The sequence below is a fragment of the Chiroxiphia lanceolata genome, chromosome W (genome assembly GCF_009829145.1).
Source record: "Chiroxiphia lanceolata isolate bChiLan1 chromosome W, bChiLan1.pri, whole genome shotgun sequence".
In the NCBI taxonomy this organism is placed as follows: Eukaryota; Metazoa; Chordata; class Aves; order Passeriformes; family Pipridae; genus Chiroxiphia; species Chiroxiphia lanceolata.
Genome location: NC_045670.1, coordinates 16,015,138 through 16,038,418, shown reverse-complemented (window position 1 = coordinate 16,038,418; position 23,281 = coordinate 16,015,138). Strand labels below are relative to the sequence as shown.

Here is a 23,281-nt window from a genome sequence, read left to right as displayed (position 1 = left end):
TCTGTTTTAACCAGATCATGATGACTAAGCAAATGCTGTATCACCATGAGTTTGCTATTTGGCAGTCAATCCTGATGTATGTCTACATGAAGGCACCAATTGTAGGTTGACATGTTGTGGTAGTTTAGTCTGGGCCTTCCTTGCTGACCAGTTTGTAATCAAGTAAGTGGTCAGACTACCCAGTATTCCCTACGATTTTTACGCAAGCCAGGGTATAAGAAGAAAGGAGGAGAGGCCTTCGCTCTTCTTTCCTTCCGGCGGCTTTGGAGGTGTGGGTTTCCCTGCTGTTGAGTCTGTCTTGTTGGGGAGTGAGGTCTGGTAAGGTCTTGCCGACCTTATTTCAAACTCGGGCTCTCTTTTATCCTTACATATCACGTGACTTTCTTAACCAACCAGTTTACTAACTCTGGGGCATGCTCTCTTGGCTCTGTACCTGGGCACATCCTTTGTGCCTTTAAATATGCCTCCACATATCCCCTCTTTTAATTATATTAAGAAGTCACCAAAACAGTATGAACAAAAATGCAAACAACAATGCAAACAACAATTTTAACAATTAGAACATTATAAAACTACTAAGCTTCGCAGTGATCCCGCACATTGCTTTGTTCAGTTTCTTAACTCTAATGTAAACCTTTTTAAAACTTTCTTATATTCCTATAGGGTAGTGCAACTTGGAGAGATAACTTTATTAACGTAGGGGTCTTAACTGTGTATAAACTATAACCTTTTTAATCTGAGGGTTTTTATAACTGGGAGATTTAACTTTATTTAAGAAACAGGGTAATCTTAGCAAACTACAATTTCTTAAAAGTGACCTGTGGCTGAGGTAATGTTATTTTATGAGGTGTTTTGTTTTTCATTATTTGATCAGTCAAACAACTATTTTCATTCATTCACACATCTCATACATCGGTGACCACCGTGCACTGAACACACACACGAACACACACACACACACACGCACATTTCAGAGACTGCTTTTCACCACGTTGGTCATTTTCTAATGTAAACTTGAAACATAACATAACTCTTTTCAAACTTCTGCGTTGCTCTGGTTCCTGCTGCTGTGGTCACATATGTGAATAGGGTTTTACACACCTGGAAGAAACCTGAGTCACAAAATCTAGGGATCTCGTCCATTGTCCTGAAATCAAATCTTACCATGATTAGTAGCTTGGGAGATACAAACGCCTGAGGTGTGTGCTGCTTTTCAGACCTGCTTCTTTCAGCACTGTCACAACTCAAAAATTGATAACATACATAGCTTTTTACAGATGTTCTTGCAGGTTACACCGGTTCTCCCCCCTTTTGTTTAAACTTAGCATGTGTTTCAAAATGTGATGTGCTTTTGCTGTGTTAAGGTTTAGTGTGAAATGCTCGTGACGTGAGAATTTTCCTATCTGATAGGAATTAGTTGGTTATTATTAATGTTAATCTATTTTAGAGTACCGATGTTGCTAAGCAACTAACTCGTGTTTTACACTTTTATGTTTGGTCTAGTGGATGTGGTAGCAGTTATGTTTTGTGGATGTATATCTATTTGCATGTACAGTGTGGGTATACCCTGATAATGTAGTTTTTATTAATTGTTATTTTGAATGGTCTCTTTAGAGAACCTGTATTCTGATGGAGAATGAATGAGACAATTGTTTACCTTAAAACTCTGGGTATAGTGTTAAACATTGCTGCTTTAGCAGCTTCTTAGTTTCTATCAGTTATAGTCTGTGGCGTGTCAGGATGTGATTTGTGTACATATATATAGAAATCATACCTTCTGTAATTCACAGGAACCAAACAGAACGCATTTCAAACAACCAGTAAGGGTTAACAATATCTCAAGGAAATTAACTTTCAAGACAGGTTATCAACTTCATAGCATAATAAGCACAATCATAACATCAGAGGATTGTTTAAAATTTTTCCCAAGGCAATATGAATGACAATCAGTTCCAGAACTATACAGAAGCTTGGTTCATGGTTGTAGTTTTCCTACTGTTCTGTGACAGGATTTATTCAAGTCATTGCAGCATTTTGTGTTTTTCTAGATGCATGTGTGAAGGCCCTGAGGCCTTTCATTGGTTCAGTTTTGCATCTGGTGTTGTTCTTAAAGTTAAATTGCTGATTTTTGCCACAATCTGTGCTTAAGGAGATGAATTAAAATATTACCACTAAAACTTACCAGGACATCTTAAGGTCTGGCGTCCTCAGCTGTCATCCTAACCAAATTGTCTTTCAAAGCTGGAATGTTGGTAAAGGTAGGATCTCTTCCGTCCAGTTCTCTCAGTCGTGCTCTGCCCTAAATGACAAGCTTGCAAAGATCCCTCATTAGCAGTTCACACAGATTTTAGGTGGTGTGGTATGACAGAAAAGGCTGTTTCAGAACCAACAGTGGGCTTCTCTCAGTTTGATCCCACTGAAACAAAACTGCAATGCTTCATACCTGCTGGAAACAAAAACTAGGCAGATTTGCCTTTCAGAATCTTTGTTGTTCTGTTTGCTTTTTATCACCTTGGAATAATTTTCTCACATTTGGTTTGCCTCTGCAGCTAGCGATTTGTCAGACTTTAAGTTGGAGTTCTCCCTTAGCAACACAAAGAAAGGGTATAGGTCCCCTATGGTTATGGTTAAAACAGGTTCTAAGCAATTGGTAGCTCTCTGAGGCTTCTGCAACTCGTGTAAATATAAATGTTCTTTACCTCGAGCTGTGTCAACTGTGTGGAACCTTTTTGCTGTGTTGTCCTGTCCATGGTAAGTCCAGAGTTGTGGTTGTTGGATTCTTCCTGAAACAACCTGAAGATCTGCACCTTGGGCAGTTTTGGTTAAAGCAGCAGGAACAAATAGCAGTTCATTTCTAATGGCCGTGGTTATTAATGTGTCCTCTGCATAATGATGTATTATGGCTGTTTGATACTTTATCGAGGTGTTCTGCATCCCCTGAGGAAGGGCAGCCCAGCAGTGACTTTGCACAGATTGTGCACTGATTAAAACCATGATGGAAAAGAAGGGTTTCTGGGCATCCTCAGGGTGACGGAGAATGGTAAAGGAATGTTTTTTTGTGAATCAGTTACCGCTAGTGACCAATTTGCTAGAAACCTTATAGGTAGGGGCAGTCCGATCTGCAAGGCTTCTGCATGTTTTTTGACTGCGTGTTCTGCTGTTAACCTTGGCAGTGTTTTCCACCTGTCACCTTTTTTTGGGGTACAGGGTACACGGGTATTTTGGGGGCTGGTTATTGGCATATTGTGGCTTGCCTTAATCTGTTTTTTCTCTGGCACATGGTAAGTAGCACCACAAAGGATTACAGCAAGCAGGGCTCCTACAAGCAGTATAATGCTTGCAGCATATCTTTTGCCTTGCTTATGGCGTCCTTGGTATAACTCAGTCATTTCTCTGTTGCTAGGGTGTTTATGGAATGTTGCTATTAGGGGTTTCCAGGGACAATCTTCCTGAGAGCGATCTATTTCTCCACAACTAATACAACTAACTGTGTGTCTGACTTCCTTCTGTACTCTTATCTGGGCATCTAAAGCTGCAACTAAAGAGGCAGGTAGCTGCTTCTCAGAGCTAGCTCTTAGATAGGGTTGTACCAGCTCAATAAAGTCACAGTTCTCCCCTGCAGGAGGGCTCTGCAAAGCTCTTTCACAGCTTGCATTTTCTCTTTCAAAAGCCAAATGCTCGTACAGCATCTCTCTGGTTTCATTGTATTCAATTTGCTTGTTTAAGACTGTCTGCAGCTGGTCTACACATCTTAAATTTAACTCAGTATAACTTTGTAACTCTTTAATGGGGGACAGATAATCATCTTGATCTGTTGTGAGAATGTTTCCCATAGCTTTTAGGGTTTGCCTGACTATCTCTCTATGGCACCTTGATTGTGAATTTAAATTATAATTTGTATTCCCGCTTTACTGGTGTGCCGTGATGCCTGCCTGTGGGTATTTAATATGAACAGAGCAATTTTTCTGAAAATCAGTTAACCAGACTGTATATTGGGTGTCACTGAGAACTAATTTTACCAATTCTTCCCAGTCATATGTGGTGAAAGGATAGGTGTAACTCAATGCCTCCAAATATTTGGAAATATTGGTTAAAGACAGACCAGAACCTCTTATCAAATGTCTCAGGTTCTCTGTGGCCCTATACAGGGTTTGACTCTGAGGGGTTTGGCTTTGGCTAATATTGTCTGGGCATGCCTGATTAACATTCAGGCTTTCCATGCGAATTGCCTTGTCTAGACATTGTTCCCACATGTTAGGTGATTGTTCTTTATCTGCCCCTTTGTTCCCTCCCGTTGGAACCATGTTTTGTTCTTTCTCCCCCTCCTTCTCCCCCTCCCCCCATCCCTCCAATTTCTCCCCCTTTGTAGTCCCGGTAAAACCGGTTCCCTGTGGGGGGATGGTGGGTGGTACAGGGGGCGAGTAGGGGGCGGGGTTGCCTCCCTCCTCGTGTCTGTGGGTGGGGCGGGGCTGCGTCTGGGCCGGAAGAGAAAGGTCGGGGCTTGGGCCGTGTGGTGGGGAACATGGCTACGACCACACGGGGCCACATGGTCGCTGGTCATCCGCAGTGAAATGGGGTAGGTACGCTGAATTACCCCCCCCATCGCTGTAACAGAATTGCCTGTTGTGGTCCCATGGGCCAGGAGCTTGCATGGCAATGTCTGCCACTTCCCAGCGACTGTGTTCTCCCGGCTCCCGTCTCCCGCCCCCCCCCGGTATGTTTCCTGAGTTTCTATTACTATGTTGTGTTGTGCTGCTATCAACAGTGTGTGCGGGGGGTGGGGGGTGGTTTTTTTGTTCTTCCCTGTGTGCCTTGTGCAGGCAGAGTTTATCACCGAGTAAACTGCTTTATGTTGCAAAAGTTGGCAATCGCCTGTGTCTGTGTTTCGTTTCAATGTATCATGAGGTTTCTATGGAAACAAGTGTCTGTGTTTACCTTATCTACGAGCGGCTGGGAGCACACGTGTTCTGAGTCCTTTGTATAGCAGTTTCTGTTTTGTCCAGCAGTCTTTTCTCTGCGGTTTTTTTTTTCGGCGTCTCTGCGGGGGTCCGGGTCTGTTTCGGTTGTGGCGCGGGGGGGGCACGGTGCTGCTCCAATGGAGTGGGGCAGCCTCCGGTGTGGGACGGGATCGGCGGGTGGCGGCGATGGCGGGCTCGGGGCAGCTGCGGGGCAGCGGCGGGCGGGGGCGGTTGGTGTCCCTGACGCGGCTGCGAACGACGGGGGTGGGGCAGGGTCGGCACACGGGTGTCCGGATGTGGGCGCTGGCTTCTGCAATGAACGTTGGCGGGCGGGGGGTTGCTGGGTTCTCGGGGCGGGCTGCAGCGACAGCGGCTCTGCGCGGGGCTCCTCGGCGCACGGGTAGCTCGGCGTGCGGTTCCGGGGTTTTGGCAGATCGCGGGGCAGCTCTGGGGTCTCCGGCGCTGTGGCAGCGTGGGGGGGTGGCCAGCGCAGGTGCGTGGCTCGGTCGTTTCCTCGGTACTTTCAAACTACAGTTTTAGTAGTTGCTAGGTAACAGGCACTAGGTGCCGGGCCGGTGGCTGAGCGGTACGGAGCTCTGCGCTTTCCGCTGGGCAGAAAGGTAATGCAGGGGTCGTGCGGTGGGGCTGGGATGGTACGGGTAGCGGTCCAGTCGCGGTTGGTTCAGTCGCAGCAGGGCAGGGGTTTCCCAGTGTTTTCAGCCTGCTTCACTGCCCGGTTTTTCCGAGCTGCGGACACACTGACACTCAGGGAGCACTCCTAGCCACGCGGGCTGCCTTTCAGCTGGACTCACCGCTTTGGTGTTGCGTTGGACCCTCTCCGCTCTCTCCGGTTGCCTGTTCTGACCTCTCGGCTTCTTCTCTAACTTCTTTCTTCTCTTCTTCTCTTGTGCACTATTTCTAATATTTTTGAGCTCCCTAAACTAACTTCTGTTTCTCAGACGCCACTGAGACCACGGTTTTACTGATGTCAAAGTTTTTTGTGGTAAAAGCTCCCGTCTCCGAAAAATTGAGACGATAACGGAACTACCAGCTGATTTCCTGATCCAGGATAAATATCTGGTTTAATATAAGCTAAAAGGGTCCCGTTCGGGTCGCCATATGTAACGGCGGGGTCCTTGTATAACAAGGAATAAGTACACTCCTCGTGGATGGTGTGGACAAAGAGGATTTATTTCAAACTCGTGCTCTCTTTTATCCTTACATATCACGTGACTTTCTTAACCAACCAGTTTACTAACTCTGGGACATACTCTCTTGGCTCTGTACCTGGGCACATCCTTTGTGCCTTTAGATACGCCTCCACAAGTTTGCAGTGATTTCTCTCCATTTGCAGTGATTTCTCTCCTAGAGAGAGAAGGAGCAGTGATTTCTCTCCTAGAGAGAGAGGGACTCGTGGGTTGATGTACGAGGGAGACGGTGCCCGATGAAGCTTTGAGAGCAGTGGGAGTTCTGCTAAGAAGGTCGGGACCTAAAGACTTTATAGACTCCTCATTAGGTAAGCTATCAGGGGAGAACCATCGCGAACAAAAATTTTGACAATGGGACAATATATAACTAAAGATGAAAATGTAGTTTTATCTACATGGAAAACCCTCCTTAATCGTAGGAGTGTCAAGGTTAACGATTTTGATTTACTACGTGTGCTGTTATGGTGCTAAAAACAAGACTTTGAAACTACTACGTTAAGTTGCATTTAATGTGTCTGCCTGGCGCTTGTGAGACTTTGAAAGATTTGGAAGCGTGCAGAGGGCAGCAATCAATGCAACAATTCGCATAAGAACCAAACTCTGAGATGTAGTTGCCCAGGAAAATAAACAGGTTGCCAGTGTACTGAAAATATAGCAAACTATCTTTGAACCATGCCGCCCCATCCAGAAAAATATAGAAAATTCTAACAATTCACTCCTGGACACAGAAAAGAAAGAGGGACCCCTCCCCTCCATTGCTGCTGTTGCAGAAAAAACAGTTTTTCCACCAGATGACTCCGCCGAGAAAATAACTAAGGAGAGAAATTCAAATCGAGACTTGCAGGTGAATGGAGAGGAACAGAAATAAACTAGAGGACGGGGGCCGGGCGGAAAACAAGAGAGCAGAGCCCGTCCTTGTACGAGTCATCGGATTTGAGTCGGCACCCATCTTTTCTTTCTTCTTCGCAGCCTGAGTTACCTATTCCTTGTTCATATGCTAATTGACTGTTTCAGTTTCACAATGTGTGTAGGGTAAAACACATAAGATATGCAACAGATTAAATTTAATGTAGTAAAAACCTGAAGAAGATGATTTCTGCCGCTTATGAGCGGCGGGGGGAGAGAAGGGGAGGGTAAGCTAGAAAACTACCTTCCCACATTTGTTAACTCTCATGTTAACTCTATTGTCTGTCAAACGTGTCGTGGACTCACAGTGTTATTAATGTTACTCTGGGGGGGGGAGAAGCGCACAAAGTTTTTGCCAGGAGAAAACAGAAAAAGAAAAGTAAAAATCCCCTCTTTGCAAAATTCAACCTTATCAGGAAGAGAGATAAAGTGTATTTCACACAGTAGAGTCAGTTTGCTGCTTAACAACCAAACAGGAGCCCAAACCTCCCACTAGCCAAATCCACAAAAAGTTTAAAATACCAATTTCTCAGGACTAGGGAGGGAGTAAAACTCTTCTACTTTATAAAAACTGTAACTTTGCAACCTTCTGATTAGAGAAAGAAATTATCTTTCCTTGCAGTCAAAAAACGGGGGGGTGAGAACATGCAATAAACGTAATAAAGAAGTAGAGTTTTTAAAGTGACTACTGACAGATTTTCTTTGAAACCCATCCCACTGCCTGTGATAAGAAAATTCCAAAGTGTGTCGGGGGAGTGACTCTCCACCAGAGGGGAGTGACTCTCCACCAGAGCAGAGTGAAGGTGGTACCAAGTACAGTTGCGCTGCCTTCCCTCTCCTTCCCACCCTTTCGTTGCTTCAGTGTTTTACAGACAAATTTTTAGAGATTACTAAAAAAGCTTTAAGGTAAACTAATTGTAGTGGTTTGGACTTTGTTTTTCCCCAGAGGATAAGAAAAGTGGTAGACCCCAAGGGGTGGAAACCCCTGGAAGTTTTGAAATTCTGTCCAATGAGCGCTCCTGCAAAAATGTAAACATACCACAACCAAACGGAAGAGAAGAGTTGTAGTTTGAGGTTAGAAGAAGCAGCCACGTTGTGAGCCACGAGGAAGGGGCTCTGAGCCCCTCGGGGCCTTTGGGTCCCCCCCCAGCCCCAGCTGGGGGCTACAGAGACTTGGAACAGTGTTAAGCTGGACTATGTGTCTGTAGCTGTGAGCTGGGGGATGTTTTCCATCGTGAGTGAGCAGAGACAGAGCAGAAGCGGCAGCAGCGTCCAGAGGTTATGGCTAAAAGCCAACTGATAAGACCTGAACCAGGGAAAGCAGCAGAAACAGCATGCAGCCAAGGAAGACTCAGAGCTGCTGAAACCGAGGCAGAAAACCGGCAGCAGAGAACAGAACTAAGTTTCTACAGAGAGAAAGCTTGGGGGTAAGGACTGCAAAACTCCCCTAAACCTCGTTGGAGATCCCTCCAAAAATGGAGGGGGTGGACTCTAACTGATTAGAAGTCCTAGATGGAGTAAAGGAACTAAGGAGCTCGGTCGTCCTGAGAGCTGAACCAGGACGGAGTGTGGGAGGTTGGCCTTGGAGCCCTCCCTTGCTGCAAGCTACAAAGAAGCTCGCAGCCTGAGACAGGGCACAGAGGCCCTGCAAGGAGTTTGAATCTCCTGAAGATACCAGACCGTCATGAAGACCCCCTGTGCTTCGTGATATGACGTGGTGAAACGACCTTTGTCTGGGGTGACGAAGACCACGAAAGACCCCTCGTGTGTGCTGGCAGAGATCCAGCTATCAGCTGCTGCAAGAAACAGAAGAGAGAGAGAACCTGCTGCCTTAGAAGATGCTGCTGCTTAGTGACTGCTACTCTGAAGAAGCTGCTGCCCTGAGAGACTGGAAGAGATCTGTCCTTCTTTCCCTCCTGGACTTTTATTTGGAGGGGAGAAGAGATCTGATCCATTGTAAATACTTATGTCATAGTAGAGATAGCTAAGGTTGTGTATAATGTATTGTAGTATCTATTTGTACAGCCATTGTAATATATTCCCTTTCCCCCATTCTGAGTCTGGTTGTGTTTTGTCTGGAAAAAACCCATCTCACATTAGGTTGAGATGTGGGAGGGGGAATGGAGGTAGAGAATTGGATTTTGGGCTATCTCAAACTATGACACTAATTTAGTAAAATGCTTATTCCAAGATATCTTATTTGACAAAGGCAGTTTTTGCCAGAGAAAAAAGGAAAAGATAGACCATTTTAGTCTGAAGTTTCCACCTTTGTAAAGAGAGAGATAAGATCTAAGGAGATAAGAGGGATTTGCCTAACAACACACAGCCTTTTAAGTTTAAACTGTTGCTTAGTAAGTGAATAGAGAAAATTAAAACCTTTTCTACCTTTTATAGCAACAAGCAAGAAACAAAACTATGTAAACTTAATTTTTCTGTTCTCTTCTCAGTAGAGCATATGCCAGAAAGACTGAGAGGTAGAAATTGTTTCTTAGTCAATTTTTTTTAAATGCAAATTGTTGCTGAAAACCAAAAAACATTCTAAAAAACTCGGATACTTTCAGAACTGTGAAGTTTTCTAAGAAAGAGAAACAAAAGAGTATAAAGGCTCTTTCACTGATACCTGTGCCGCTTATGCTAAGGAAAAAAACTCAGGAGCAGTTAATCGAGGGTGAAATAAGGAAAGGGTTTAATTTGTGCCAAGGCATAGATGTTACAGGACGCACTGGCTGTGCCTGAGATGTTACATTTTATAATACTACTTGACCAATCCAAGTTTTGTCCATCCCGTAACCTTTGCTCTGGTCCACCCCCTGGCCCACAACCTGGGAATTGGGTCTGTGGGCTTTTGGGACCACCTCTTCATCATTCTCATCATCCTCAGAGCACAAAGGGTACATGGTCACCCAGTTCTTGACTCTGTTCTGTTGTTCAGGTCAAGATATGAGTGTTCGCTATTTGCTGCCCAGGCTTGGTTCCTCCTCGGAACGGATTTAGGTGAGTGAGGGGTGGGTCAAGTTCGTTAGCAGGTGCTACAGGAGGCTATATAAGAGCCTCCAAGAGCGCGAGTGACCTTTGCTTGCGCACCCAACAGGAGCGGACAAACAGGGGCGTGGCACAACAATTCGCACAACATTTTGTGCAGGTGGGGCAAGCAGGCAGGGCACAAACAGCTCCCACTTCTCGTAGGTGAGCGTGCTTTTTAAAGCTAGAAATGGTCTCCAGAAAAACAAAAGCCGTTGTTGCTGTTAATACAAGGAGTGTGTCTACACAGAGACTCCCCTCCAAGAAGGATGCATCTACCCAGGCCTCTGACTGTGCAGAGTGTCTGAGCCTGTCATTGGTACCAGAGGATGGTGTGGGAGGCACCTGTGTACGATGCGAGCAGGTGAGTGACTTGCTGTGCCTAGTGGCAGAACTTAAGGAAGAGGTAGAGAGGTTAAGGTACATTAGAGAGAGTGAAATGGAAATTGACTGGTGGAGTCAAACCCTTTCGTCCCCTAAGGAAGTCCAACAGGAGACAGGCAGATGGAGTAGACCAAATTGATGGGGGGGAATGGAAACAGGTCCCTAATGGGAGAGGTAAAAGAACCCTCTCTTGACCCCCATCACCTCTCCGGGTGCCCTTGAAGAATAGGTATGAGGTCCTGGACCCAAAGAACCAGGTAGAGGACTGCCAAGAAGATCTGCCTGGAGAACCTCTTGGTTGGACCCTGTCTACAAGACGGATTACAACCACAGCTACAAGAAAAAAAAGAAGGGTGGTTGTAGTCAGTGACTCCCTTCTGAGGGGAACTGAGGGTCCTATATGTCGCCCAGACCCATCTCAGAGAGAGGTATGCTGCCTTCCTGGGGCCAGGGTGAGGGATATTAGTAGGAGACTTCCTGAGCTAATTCAGCCCTCAGACTATTATCCGCTGGTGGTAGTCCAGGCTGGCAGTGAGGACATTAATGGAAGAAGTGTCAGGACAATTAAAAAAGACTTTAAAGCACTGGGTCGGTCAGTTCATGGGACAGGAACACAGGTGATATTTGCCTCAGTTCCTGTACTATCTGGGATGGATGAGGAGTTAAATAAAGAGAGGAGCAGAAAAGCCCAACTCATCAACAGATGGCTAAAAGACTGATGCCACTGTCAGAATTTTGGTTTTTTTTGACCATGGGGCAAACTCCATGGTACCTAGTCTCCTAAAATCAGATGGGATTCATCTTTCTAGGAAGAGCAAGAGGACTGTAGCGCATAAGTTGGCAAGGTTGATCAGGAGGGCTTTAAACTAGGTTTGAAGGGAGAAGGGATTGAAACCGGGCTCTCCAGTGATCAGTCTAAGGACAGAAAGCCCGAGTTAAGAATGAAATCAGCAACCCACCTGAAGTGCATGTACACCAATGCACGCAGCATGGGCAAAAAACAAGAGGAGCTGGAAACCATCGTGCAACAGGAAAGCTATGATGTAGTTGCCATCACAGAAACATGGTGGGATGACTCACATGACTGGAGTGCCGCCATAGATGGCTACAAGCTCTTCAGAAGGGACAGGCAAGGTAGGAGAGGTGGAGGGGTGTCTCTGGAGGGTGTTAGAGAGTCTCTTGACTCTTTAGAACTTGAAGTCAGTAACAGTAAGGTTGAGTGCCTGTGGATCAAAATCAGGGGGAAGGCCAACAAGGCTGACATCCTGGTGGGAGTCTATTACCGACCACCCAACCAGGATGATGAGGATGATGAATTTTTCTACAAGCAGCTAGCAGATGTCTCAAAATCGCCAGCCCTTGTTCTTGTGGGTGACTTTAACCTGCCGGATGTCTACTGGGAACTCCACATGGCAGAGAAGAGGCAGTCTAGGAGATTCCTAGAGTGTATAGAAGACAATTTCCTGCTCCAACTGGTAAATGATCCTACCAGGGATGGGGCCCTGCTAGACCTACTGTTCACAAACAGAGAGGGGTTGGTGGGAGATGTGGTGGTCGGTGGACATCTGGGACACAGTGACCATGAAATAATAGAATTCTCAATACTCAGGGATACAAGAAGGGCCATCAATAAAACCTCTACGCTGGACTTCCGGAGGGCAGATTTCAGCCTGTTCAAGAGACTGATTCAGAGGATGTGGCAGTAAATCTGCAGTATATGAGAAAACTGTGGTTTAAACATGTTTCAAAATGGTTTTTTGTAGTCTCTTTGCTAACTCATGCTTTCTTCTTCCCAAGACCCCCCACAACAAGTGTTATCCCATGCAGGAATGTCCTGGGAAGATGTCCTAAGGTGTTCTCATTGGACCTTGTTAACCCCTTCCTGTGACTGGGTGTTCCTGTAAGCCCCTTGAGACTTCTAATTGGTTACCCTGTGAGTCCTTCTAACCCTATAAATGTAACCCCCCAACAATAAACCCTCTCTTGCCTCCTCTCCACACCGGTGTGCTGTCTCTGTGCCTGCCATGGAGTCACGTGGGTGGGGAGAAGGGGGAGTACCTCTCCCCTCCAGGTTCAGGACCTGAAGAAACCCCTGGCGCTGGAGTCCCCCCGCATCCACTTAAGCCATCGGAAATGGTTCCTCAGATGGAAATGGAACTAGAACTGGGCCGCCCCACGCCATGGGGGGAAAGAGATCCAGAAGAGGGTACCGTGGGAAACAACTCTTAAAAACAAAGGGGTCCAGGAGGGATGGACATGCTTCAAGAAGGAAGTCTTAAATGCACAAGAGCAGACTGTCCCAGTCTGCCGAAAGGCAAGCCGGCAGGGAAGACAGCCAGCCTGGCTGAACAGGGAGATCTTGAGGGAAATTAGGATGAAAAAGAGAGCCTACCAATTATGGAAAAAAGGACTGGCTACTCAGGAAGAGTTCAGGAATTTAGTTAGGTCATGTAGAAAGAAAATCAGAGAGACGAAGGCAAGATTTGAACTCAATCTTGCCACTTCTGTTAAGGAAAATAAAAAGTCTTTCTATAGATAGATCAGTAGCAAAAAGAGGGACAAGGAAAACCTCCAATCTTTAGTGGACATGGGGGGGAACATAGTTATTAAAGATGAGGAAAAAGTTGAGGTATTTAGCACCTTCTTTACCTTCAGGTCTCTCTGAGGACAGCTGGCTTCTGGAGCATGTAGATAGGAATATGAAGCTGAATAGTCCCCCCGTAATCAAGGAGGAAACAATCAGCGACCTGCTGAGCCACTTGGATCCTCACAAGTCTACGGGACCAGATGGGATCCACCCAAGGGTGATGAGGGAGCTGACGGAAGAGCTCGTCAAACCGCTCTCCATTGTTCGCCAACAGTCCTGGTTCACTGGGGAGGTCCCAGATGACTGGAAGTCGGCAAATGTCACACCAATTCACAAAAAGGGCCAGAAGGAGGACCCAGGAAACTACAGGCCCATCAACCTGACCTCAGTGCCTGGCAAGGTTATGGAGCAGATCATCCTGGGTGCAATCACACAGCACCTACAGGATGGACAAGAGATCAGACCCAGCCAGCACGGGTTTAGGAAGGGCAGGTCCTGTCTGACCAACCTGATCTCCTTCTATGATCAGGTGACCTGCCTGGTGGATGAGGGGAAGGCTGTGGATGTAGTCTATCTGGACTTCAGCAAAGCCTTTGACACTGTCTCCCACAGCGTTCTCCTGAAAAAACTGGCAGCCCATGGTTTGGACAGGGGCACTCTGTGCTGGGTTAGGAACTGGCTGGAGGGCCGGGCCCAGAGAGTGCTGGTGAACGGGGTTGCATCCAGCTGGCGGCCGGTTACCAGTGGTGTCCCCCAGGGATCAGTGTTGGGCCCAGTTCTGTTTAATATCTTTACTGATGATTTAGATGAGGGGATTGAGTCCATCATTAGTAAATTCGCAGACGACACCAAGTTGGGAGGGAGTGTCGACCTGCTGGAAGGCAGGAGGGCTCTGCAGAGGGACCTGGATAGGTTGGAGAGTTGGGCTGATTCCAACGGGATGAGGTTCAACAAGGCCAAGTGCCGGGTCCTGTACTTTGGCCACAACAACCCACTGCATCGCTACAGGATGGGGACAGAGTGGTTGGAGAGCAACCAGGCAGAAAGGGACCTGGGAGTTTGGATTGACAGGAGGCTGAACATGAGCCAGCAGTGTGCCCAGGTGGTCAAGAAGGCCAATGGCATCCTGGTCTGTATCAGGAACAGTGTGGCCAGCAGGACCAGGGAAGTGATTCTGCCCCTGTTCTCAGTGCTGGTGAGGTCTCACCTGGAGTACTGTGTCCAGTTCTGGGCCCCTCAGTTCAGGAAAGATGTTGAGGTGCTGGAGCAGGTGCAGAGAAGGGCAACAAGGCTGGTGAAGGGACTTGAACACAAGTCCTATGAGGAGAGGTTGAGGGAGTTGGGGTTGTTTAGCCTTGAGAAGGCTCAGGGGAGACCTCATCGCTCTCTACAACTACCTGAGAGGAGGTTGTAGGAAGGTGGGGGTTGGTCTCTTCTCCCAGGCAATCAGCAGTAGGACAAGAGGGCATGGCCTTAAGTTGCACCAGGGGAGGTTTAGGTTAGATATTAGAAAGAAATTCTTTACAGAGCGGGTAATCAGCCATTGGAATGGGCTGCCCAGGGAAGTGGTGGATTCTCCGTCCCTGGAGGTTTTTAAGAAGAGGCTGGATGTGGCACTTAGTGCCATGGTCTAGCAACTGTGGTGGTAGTGGATCAAGGGTTGGACTTGATGATCTCAGAGGTCCTTTCCAACCCGTCTGATTCTAGGATTCTATGATTCTCTTAACAGCATAGGCCTTGCCTTGACAAAAGACTAAACATTTCTACTGAATTCAGGGGTAGATTTGATATGGGGAGCATAGAATGGGGTGAGAGGGTTAAGGAATGTGTAAACTACTTGTGCTATAGGCTAGGGAACAAGGGTTGCTGCTTCTACTTCTTATAAAACTTATATAGCTTACAAAATTAGAAAAATAAGAAACTAAAAGGGTCTTAAGGCATCACACCCAAAGATATTTTGCTAGAAAAGATAACAGCACCAATAACAAACTCAAAAATAGAACACAACTAATTATTAATTATAGCCTTGCATTGATTTGTTTAAGTTTATTATATTTGGGAATTCAAAAAACAAATTTTACCTTGCTCAGATTCTGTAAAATACAAATATGCATAATTTTGAAGGTATCTAAAATTGTCTTAAACTACATCTGTTCTAGTCTTTGTGCTAAACAACAGAGGTATGTCCCTGTTACCAAGTAGCAACCTTAGACCAAAGCTGCTGCTGCTTTCCCAAGAAGCATCCCTAGTCCCCTGGCATGCTCCTATAAGCAAGATCCTGATTTAAAGCAACCTGAAGGCTGGATGACACTGCTTAAGTTGGAAGGGACGTGATTCTTCTCCAGTTTCATTCTTTTGCATCCAGAGAGACAGAACTCTGCCCTATGAATTACTGTGAATCCTTACATTAGAAATGGCAAATACATTGCCTGTGTCTGACAATTTAGTTGACCGTTACGACAACCAAAGTGTGCCTCCTCTAGAACTAAACATCAGCAACTCCTGTCCAACTAATCTTCCTAATATAAAAAAGGAGTTCAAAGAGTCCGAAGTAAGAGTATTGGTTAAAAAGAGGCAAAAGAAAAACAACCACAACTTAATTGAACGAAGAAGATCTAAAATTAATGATTGTATAAAAGAACTGAGCACCTTGATACCCAAGTCAAATGACCCAGATATGCGCTGGAATAAGGAAATGATCCTAAAAGCCTCAGTGGATTACATCCATAAGCTGCAAAGAGAACAGCAGTGCATGAAAGAGTTGGAAAACAACCTGAAGAAACTGGAATATGCCAGCAAACACCTGTTGCTCAGAATACAAAAACTTGAGATGCAAGCTCAAGCACATGGACTATTCCTTGTTCCTTCTACAAGCCTTTACTCCCCTGATATAGTCAACAAGGTCATCAAACAAGAGCCTGTGCTGGACAACTACACCCAAAACATGATGCCACACCACACAAACCTGTCCTGCACCACCACTCTCAACCTCACTGACGGCACCATCACCTTCAGTGACAACCTCGGGAACGTGACTAAACCAACTGACACTTACAGTGTTCCTGCAAAATTGAGATCCAAACTAGAAGATATCCTGATAAACGATAAATATTATTAAAGAAAACAGAAAAGAAGCTGTGTGTGACTTGATAATAAAAAGGTAAAAGAGATAAAAATATATTTAATCCAATCATACAAATAAACCCTTAAACATATGCAGGTATTCTTCCCAAGAATGCCAAGGCAGCAGAAGGATTTAAAAAAAGGTTTAGTTCAGATGCAAAGACCACTTTTTTACGATGCAGTACATCGGACCTTTCAGGGGCAAAAGGTAATGCCCCACCTTCTCCAAGGCTTCTTGTATCTTCTCTCTCTCCTCCCCCACCCTCTCTGGCCCAAGGAGGCCTTGTACATGTCTGCAAACATGTTATCTTTCTGCATACCACAGAGAGAGATAGCTGCTCACAACTTCTCCCTGTAACTTTCTCTGAAATGCAGGAGGAAACATCTAATCCTTTTGAAAAGGCATTTTGCAGTTTTCCTAAGCAAAACAAGTTCTAGCTTTCCATTACAAATTCTTGTGCGATTGCACCTATCCCTACACCACCGCTCTGCTGGGCTCAGTTCCATGCAGGTGTCTCCAGTGCCGCTTTGGACTGCTCTGCCATGCTGGGAGGTTGGTCCCGCTGGGGAGTTGACTTTGTGCTGCCGCTTTTCTTGGAGCGGCGTCTCAGGTTCATCACCACTGTCCTTCAGCACCACGGCTTGGAGTTGTGGCTCAAAAGGAATGGGAGGGGGACCAGTAGGGTGGCAGAGGGACCGAGTCCACAGGGGTTGATCCTGACACCTTTCCGCTGAAAAGAGCAAGGCAAAATGGCACACTTCCAGTGGGGCACTGCTTTTCCTCCGGAAACCATGACCTCCAGCAATGACGTGGGTGGTATAAAACAACAACTTAGCTGTGCCCACCTGGCGCTAAGCTCCGCCTCCTCTCTGCACCCAGGACAACAACTTACGAACAGATATCACATCCACAAATAAAGAATAGTGAAAGGAAACCCTCTAAGTTACATCCTGTAGATGTATATTCATGTGCAGCATCTGAGTTAACAGTCTAAACCAGCTGCGCAGCCCACAAGTTTGTTCATATTTGTTTAATGTGTCTCATCATACTTTACTAGAGCAGGGAAAGGTGCAGTAGACCAGAAGCCCTGCTTCTTTTGCCTTCTTTATCAAGATCCTCAACTTTCTGCTCCCAGTAAACGAGCAACTCATTAGCCTATTACCATCACAGTCTCAATGCTCTTCCCTAGCTTATTCCCAAATACAGGATGTTATTCCTATTAGAATATTCCTATTTTCCATGCAACACATAATATCTCAAAACTTCTCTAGGCCCACTGAAAGGGAGGTAGTCAAACAAAAGACAGGAAATCAAATTAAGTCTCAGCTGATCTAAGTGCTCGCATGTACTGTTTTAATCCTCATCCCTCTGCACCTCAGCTTCATTAAACCTGTTCTGCGTTTCATCACATCCCAAAGACTGCAAAATCTTCATGACTTAGCAGATGTTATTTCTGCTGTCATGGCTAAAGTAGATTTTGTATTTTATTCCCTTTTTCCAACATTGTTTTGGAGACACTGTCTCTTTAAGAACAAATTCCACACTACCACCACCACCACCCGCTCCGTCCCTTACCGGGGCTGGGTGGGGGGGTAGGAAAAGCACCGTGTGAAAGCAGAACTCCCCTCTGTCTTTTGACTACATTTCTGCTGCTGCCAGAGCCCACTCGGCACCATTTTCTACAGGAGCCGAGCGGAACCGAGACAGAATGGACCCGGGCTGCGCCAGGACCAGAGCAGCCTGGGGCCACCGCCCCCCCCCCCCCCCCCCCCCCCCCGCCATAGTTAAAAAAGAAAGCAAAACCAACTCTCCATGGCCGCCACATGGGTCTCGCTGTCCCTGCAGCTGTCTGCCAGTAACATCCCCTGTGAGCCCCAGCCACCATACACCCGGAGCCACGGCTGCTACTGCTTGCCGTCACTGCTTCGCAGCCCAGCCGAGCTGCATGGAGCCTAAGCCCATCCAAGCCAAGCAGGGCAGCACCAGTGCTAGAGGCAGCCGCGTGGCAGGAAACAAAGAGCCTCTGCACTAACACCACTGCTACAGTCAGGATCTGAGCTTGACTGGGCCACGTAGAGTGGGCAGTTTAATAGTATAACTCCTTGTGAACAATACAGTTTTCCAAGGTTTTTGCTTTGCCCCTGTTTCCCCGTTGTTTTTGTTTGGTTGGGCAGAGGGAGGTGGTTGACAGGGAAAACCCTTTGCCATTTTTCCCCTTTGTTCCCAGGGGCCTATGTGGCATGGTGGATTCTCCTCTTTATGGGTAAACTGTTTCCTCTGTATCATTGTAGTTACTGCTACTTCCTTCAGTAAATTGTTATTTTTTATTTATTTTTCTCCGTATTGCCCCTTCATTATTGGAGGGGGAGGGGGGGATAAAAGGGAAGTGACTTATTTCAGAATTCTATCTCTCCTGTTGGTTTGTCCAAAACCAACACACTGCCCATCAGTAAAAAAATATGCAGCACATTGTATGAGAAATAAATAATCTGGTTTTATTATAAGCAAAATGAATTTAGTGGAAAACAGAAGGGAGTGGGATTTTCTTTTCTTTCATTTAGTTCCAAGGGGTTTTTTTAGGCGTATCGTGAAAGCTGTAAGGTGGAAGGTCCATTCTGGGCCTGACACCAGGGAAATTTTGCGGCCGGGAATAGGGAAAAGTATAAAAATAAAAATGTACCCTCGGCCGCATGGTCGGCCTTTGTGTGCAGAGAGACCCCTCTGTACAATGTACAGAGGGGTAAGTCACAAACCAATCAAGAGGGAGGGTAACACCCCCTCCTGAGTCTGAGAAATTACCTTTTAAGGCAAAATACCTGACATCTACTGAATATGTAACAGCTTATGTAACCAAGAGAATACAAAAAGGCGGCGTGCTTTCTAGGCCCATGTGACTTTAATTGCTGCTGGAAATACCTAGAATGTCTATACAGAACAATTTTCCAAGAGCAAAGTGAATTGGATATCCCATATACCCAAAGGTACCAGAAAAAGGCTGAGAGATCTTGACTGTAGAGATAGGACAAGGGGGAATGGCTTGAAACTGACAGAGGGCAGGTTAAGATCAGATATTAGGAGGAAAATCTTGTCTGTGAGGGTGGTAAGGCACTGAAACAGGTTGGCCAGAGAAGTTCTAGATGCCCCATCCCTGGAAGTGTTTAAGGTCAGGCTGGATGGGGCTTTGAGCAACCTGGTCTAGCGGAAGGTGTCCCTGCCCATGGCAAGGGGGTTGGAACTAGATGATCTTTAAGGTCCCTTCCCTTACTCTGTGCTTCTATGAAATGATCACTGATACTGTAAAACCAAAGAGATTTGATTTCAGCAGCTAAACTACAGTTTCTCTTACCTACATAATCTCTAGTTGCTTTCTGCCCACTTCCCGAAAAGAAGCCAACAAACAGTAAGCAGACCTTGTAATTCAAATCACAGTTACATTAGCTCTCCAAAACTTGCACTTATATATCTGAAAAGCAAAGTGACAAAGCTCCCTTAATAAGGATGGCTTTGCAGTTTTCCTGGCATTTAAAGTGTTTATTAAACTGCACTGTTTGAGGAATTGTTTTGGGGGAGTTTGGGTGCTATTAATGAAAAAAACCCAAGAAATGTGATTTGATCTTTCTTCAAAGATAAAAAGTAGTTAGACAAGTATTTCTCTCATACCAGGATATCATTCATTAAATTTCACACATACTCCAAAATGTGATACAAAAGCATTAGTATTTTGGTTTTATCAGTTAAATTGGTAACATTTTGCTAAACAAAACTAATGCCTGTAAAAGGGATCTTCAGGGGGAAAAAAAATCTTTACAATCCTCAAAATTTCTAAATTTTTGTCATTTTTAATCAGAGAAAAGCACTGAAATAATCAGCTATAAAAATATTTCAGCTATAACTTAATGTCTGACAATCATCAAACACAATCAAACAACTATTAAGAATTCACCTTCTCTGATACACCACTCACTTATAACAAAGTCATTTGGAAGATTATAGAATGGAATAAATGATTCTTCACAATGACAAATTAGAAATGTTTCCTAGTGTTATTAAGTTAATGAATTGCACAGATGTGGGAAAAAGACTGTGGGTAAAATTAAAGAAAAGTAGAAAGTTATAGACACAGTTATAACAGTACAGAAATTATAGGGGGAAATGTGGTTGCTACTCCCTGGCTGGAATGTGGTCAGCATGCCTGACTTCCCACACACAATCTAAGGGGGACTAAATGGATGGTGGAGCTCAGTGGAGAAACCAAGGCCAGGCTCCACTGAAATCTTTGTAGAGGAGGTAACTCGGTGGTACTTTTAGCTGATAAGTTGCACGGTTAAGAATGAGGAGAAGTCAGGGAAGACTCCATCGTAACTTCTGGGATCAGTCAATGGGCTGAATCTCTCTTGTCCCCCACAGGGATGCCTATTGGGTAAGAATCGTACTCTATGTGTGCTGAATGATTATCTTGATCCAGCTTTTGTTAGGGATTAGAGCTCATCCATATATTGCTTTGAATACATTTTTGCAGTCAGATGCTATCACTGGCAATCCTCAAACCTTAACCTGTCACAATTTTTTTATTAATAAAGAGTGTTATTCCATAAACTGTTAGTGTGAGTCCTTCAAGGGTGCTAGCAGTTGCTGGCAGTGGGTAACATACTCAAATAAAGGTGTGGAGACCCAGGCAGGGATCTCTGTTGGTGTGTGACCCTCAACAAGTCAGTAGAACCATCCTCTGATCCAGTGGACTGCTCAGTGAAGAGTCCCCATAACAGGACACTGACAAACTGGTTGGTCATAAGGGTCTTGGCTTTCCTGAGGCACTGACAGACTACTCAAACACTGAGGATTTGAGGAAATCTCCCCTTTTCACGTGACAGCAGGAAAGACTGTTTCTGCTCATTTTATTTTTCACAAATTCACAATTTTCCTCCCCTTTTCTACTTCATATTTGGCAACCATTCCTTTCTCATATTCCCTTTACCCACGTCTTACTTTTCTGCACTGAAACATACAAAATGGTTTTGTGTAAAGTAGGAGACAGGCAAGCTGTTTTTGTGAAAAATATAACATATGAGCTCTTTCAGAGAACCTAGTTGACCATAAAGGGGTCTATCTTTGCAACTTGGGGGCAAATACCATCTTTCATAGCTTTCTAGATATTAGTCAAATTCTCTATTTTTCCTCTACCCAGTATTTTTCAGACTCTACCAAGTTTGCTGACTACTGTCTGGGGTTGTGAAAGTCTCTGCTATATCTACAACCCTTTAATAATATACCTTCGCAGCAGCAGATCTTTAGGTAGCTCTTGACATAATTTATCTGACTTGTCCACTGTTTACTCTGCAGGATGAACAAACACAGCATCTTTTTTGGTCCTCCTGGCCAGTAACTTGCTCTAGTGCCTTCCTCTTCTGCAGCAAGAGCCTGAACAAAGCAGCACTGCAGTGACATTAGTACGATCCTTCTGGATTCCACTAAAGAGTCTTGCACATAGCAGAATTTATTAATCTTGATAGATTTACTGCAGGAAAAGAAGGCTCCTCATAGGGAAGGCAAACAGCTGAAAAAACTAGTGACGATACTGTGTTTTCTGCTCCAGTTCCTTTTACATACACATTTTATGTGGGAGTCAGTCATCAACAAAAGCCTAATTCTGAAGAGCACAATCTGCTTACTTCGTATCTCACCTACAGGACAGTAGTTCTGCTCACAACCAAAGATGGGATTTTTCAAGACCTTCTTGGTTAGGTAGCATATTTCAAGTAGAAGAAATCAGACGTGAGTGAGCCCAGACATTGTGGTTGTTGACCAAACTGCTCAACAAGAGATGCTATAAATCACCTCTGTCTTTGCCAGTTCACCCTACAGTAATCCCACAGTTTGCCAATTTTTAATAAAGTGTTCTGAAAAAGAGGTGACAGAAAAATGAAAACCTAAATTCTATAAATAAGATTGAGATGTATAGCTGATGTATTTTCTCAGTGCCATCTCAGGAACCTAACACACATTTTCTTTCATTCTTTGTAATATTATCACTAACCATGTTACATTATGGCACTGGACACCAATAAGCAAATATATGCTTGTGGCAAATGATAACCTTGTTTTGAAGACCTAAACCTCAAATCATCATATTTCCATCCACCATGTATTGGCCCTTCCATTAGCACATAGCCAGTAAGTGGGGTAAGAAACTCATAAATTGACACAACTAATTTATATCAAGCTTATTTGCCCTCTCTCCCCTCAGTCACCTAAAAAACAAATCATAGTAATTTATTCAGTTTCTACCACAATTAAAATGGGCAGCTGAGTTGGATATGACAGAAGTCATGCTAAACCTAGCACTATTTAATAATCTAAGTAGCTACTAGCTTGGTATAGTTACCTCTTTATGGAAGGGGTGTTCAGATTACTATTACACATAAAGATTTTCTCCCTATTTCACTCTCAGACATAAATAAAAGCTGGCTAACGGTCAATGTGATGTTTCAAAAAGAAAAATTCAATGACCTTTTAAGCTTCAAAGAAATGCTTAGATGTTCATTAGAAGTTCTGCATTTTTTTATGTTGGTATATTTTGCTCTATTTCAAAGATTATACAATTATTTTGGCATCTGTACTCTTCCATAATTGGTCATTATGCATATTATTACAACAGAGCGACTTGCCTCTGCTTTAAATGTTTCCCACAGCTAGAAACCTATCAACAGCATTAAAAATGCATGTTGTACAGAAGGCCAAATTTGTTTTTAACATAAACCTAATTTTATATTATACTACACATCATAATTTATATTGTCTATTTTCAGGATCTACTGCAAATGAAATTATACTTGCCAAAGTGTGCAATAGGTTTTTCACTCTAGAGAATACACTTTGAAGAAATATCATTATCATCTTCAACCATCCACTTTGACAACAATTAATCAGCCAGGAAACAGAATTCCTTACTTTTAATACCTTCTGTCAGTCATCAGCATGTTAAAAAAAAAATCCTGATATTTTCCTATTCATCTGGTAAAACCACTGGAAACACCAGAGCCTATAAGAGTAATAATTTGCTATAAATATTTTTCTACTGAATTTAGCACTAAAT

General features: G+C 44.6%; 1 protein-coding gene across 1 annotated transcript; it reads left to right on the top strand.

The window, feature by feature from the left end:
- Window positions 1–5,144: 5,144 nt before the first annotated feature.
- Window positions 5,145–20,612, top strand: LOC116780022 (microphthalmia-associated transcription factor-like). Its single transcript, XM_032674525.1, is given in 6 exon segments — window positions 5,145–5,451; window positions 6,937–7,010; window positions 10,344–10,457; window positions 15,430–16,171; window positions 18,593–18,607; window positions 20,596–20,612. Coding segments are annotated over 6 exon segments (1,269 nt in total).
- Window positions 20,613–23,281: the final 2,669 nt, after the last annotated feature.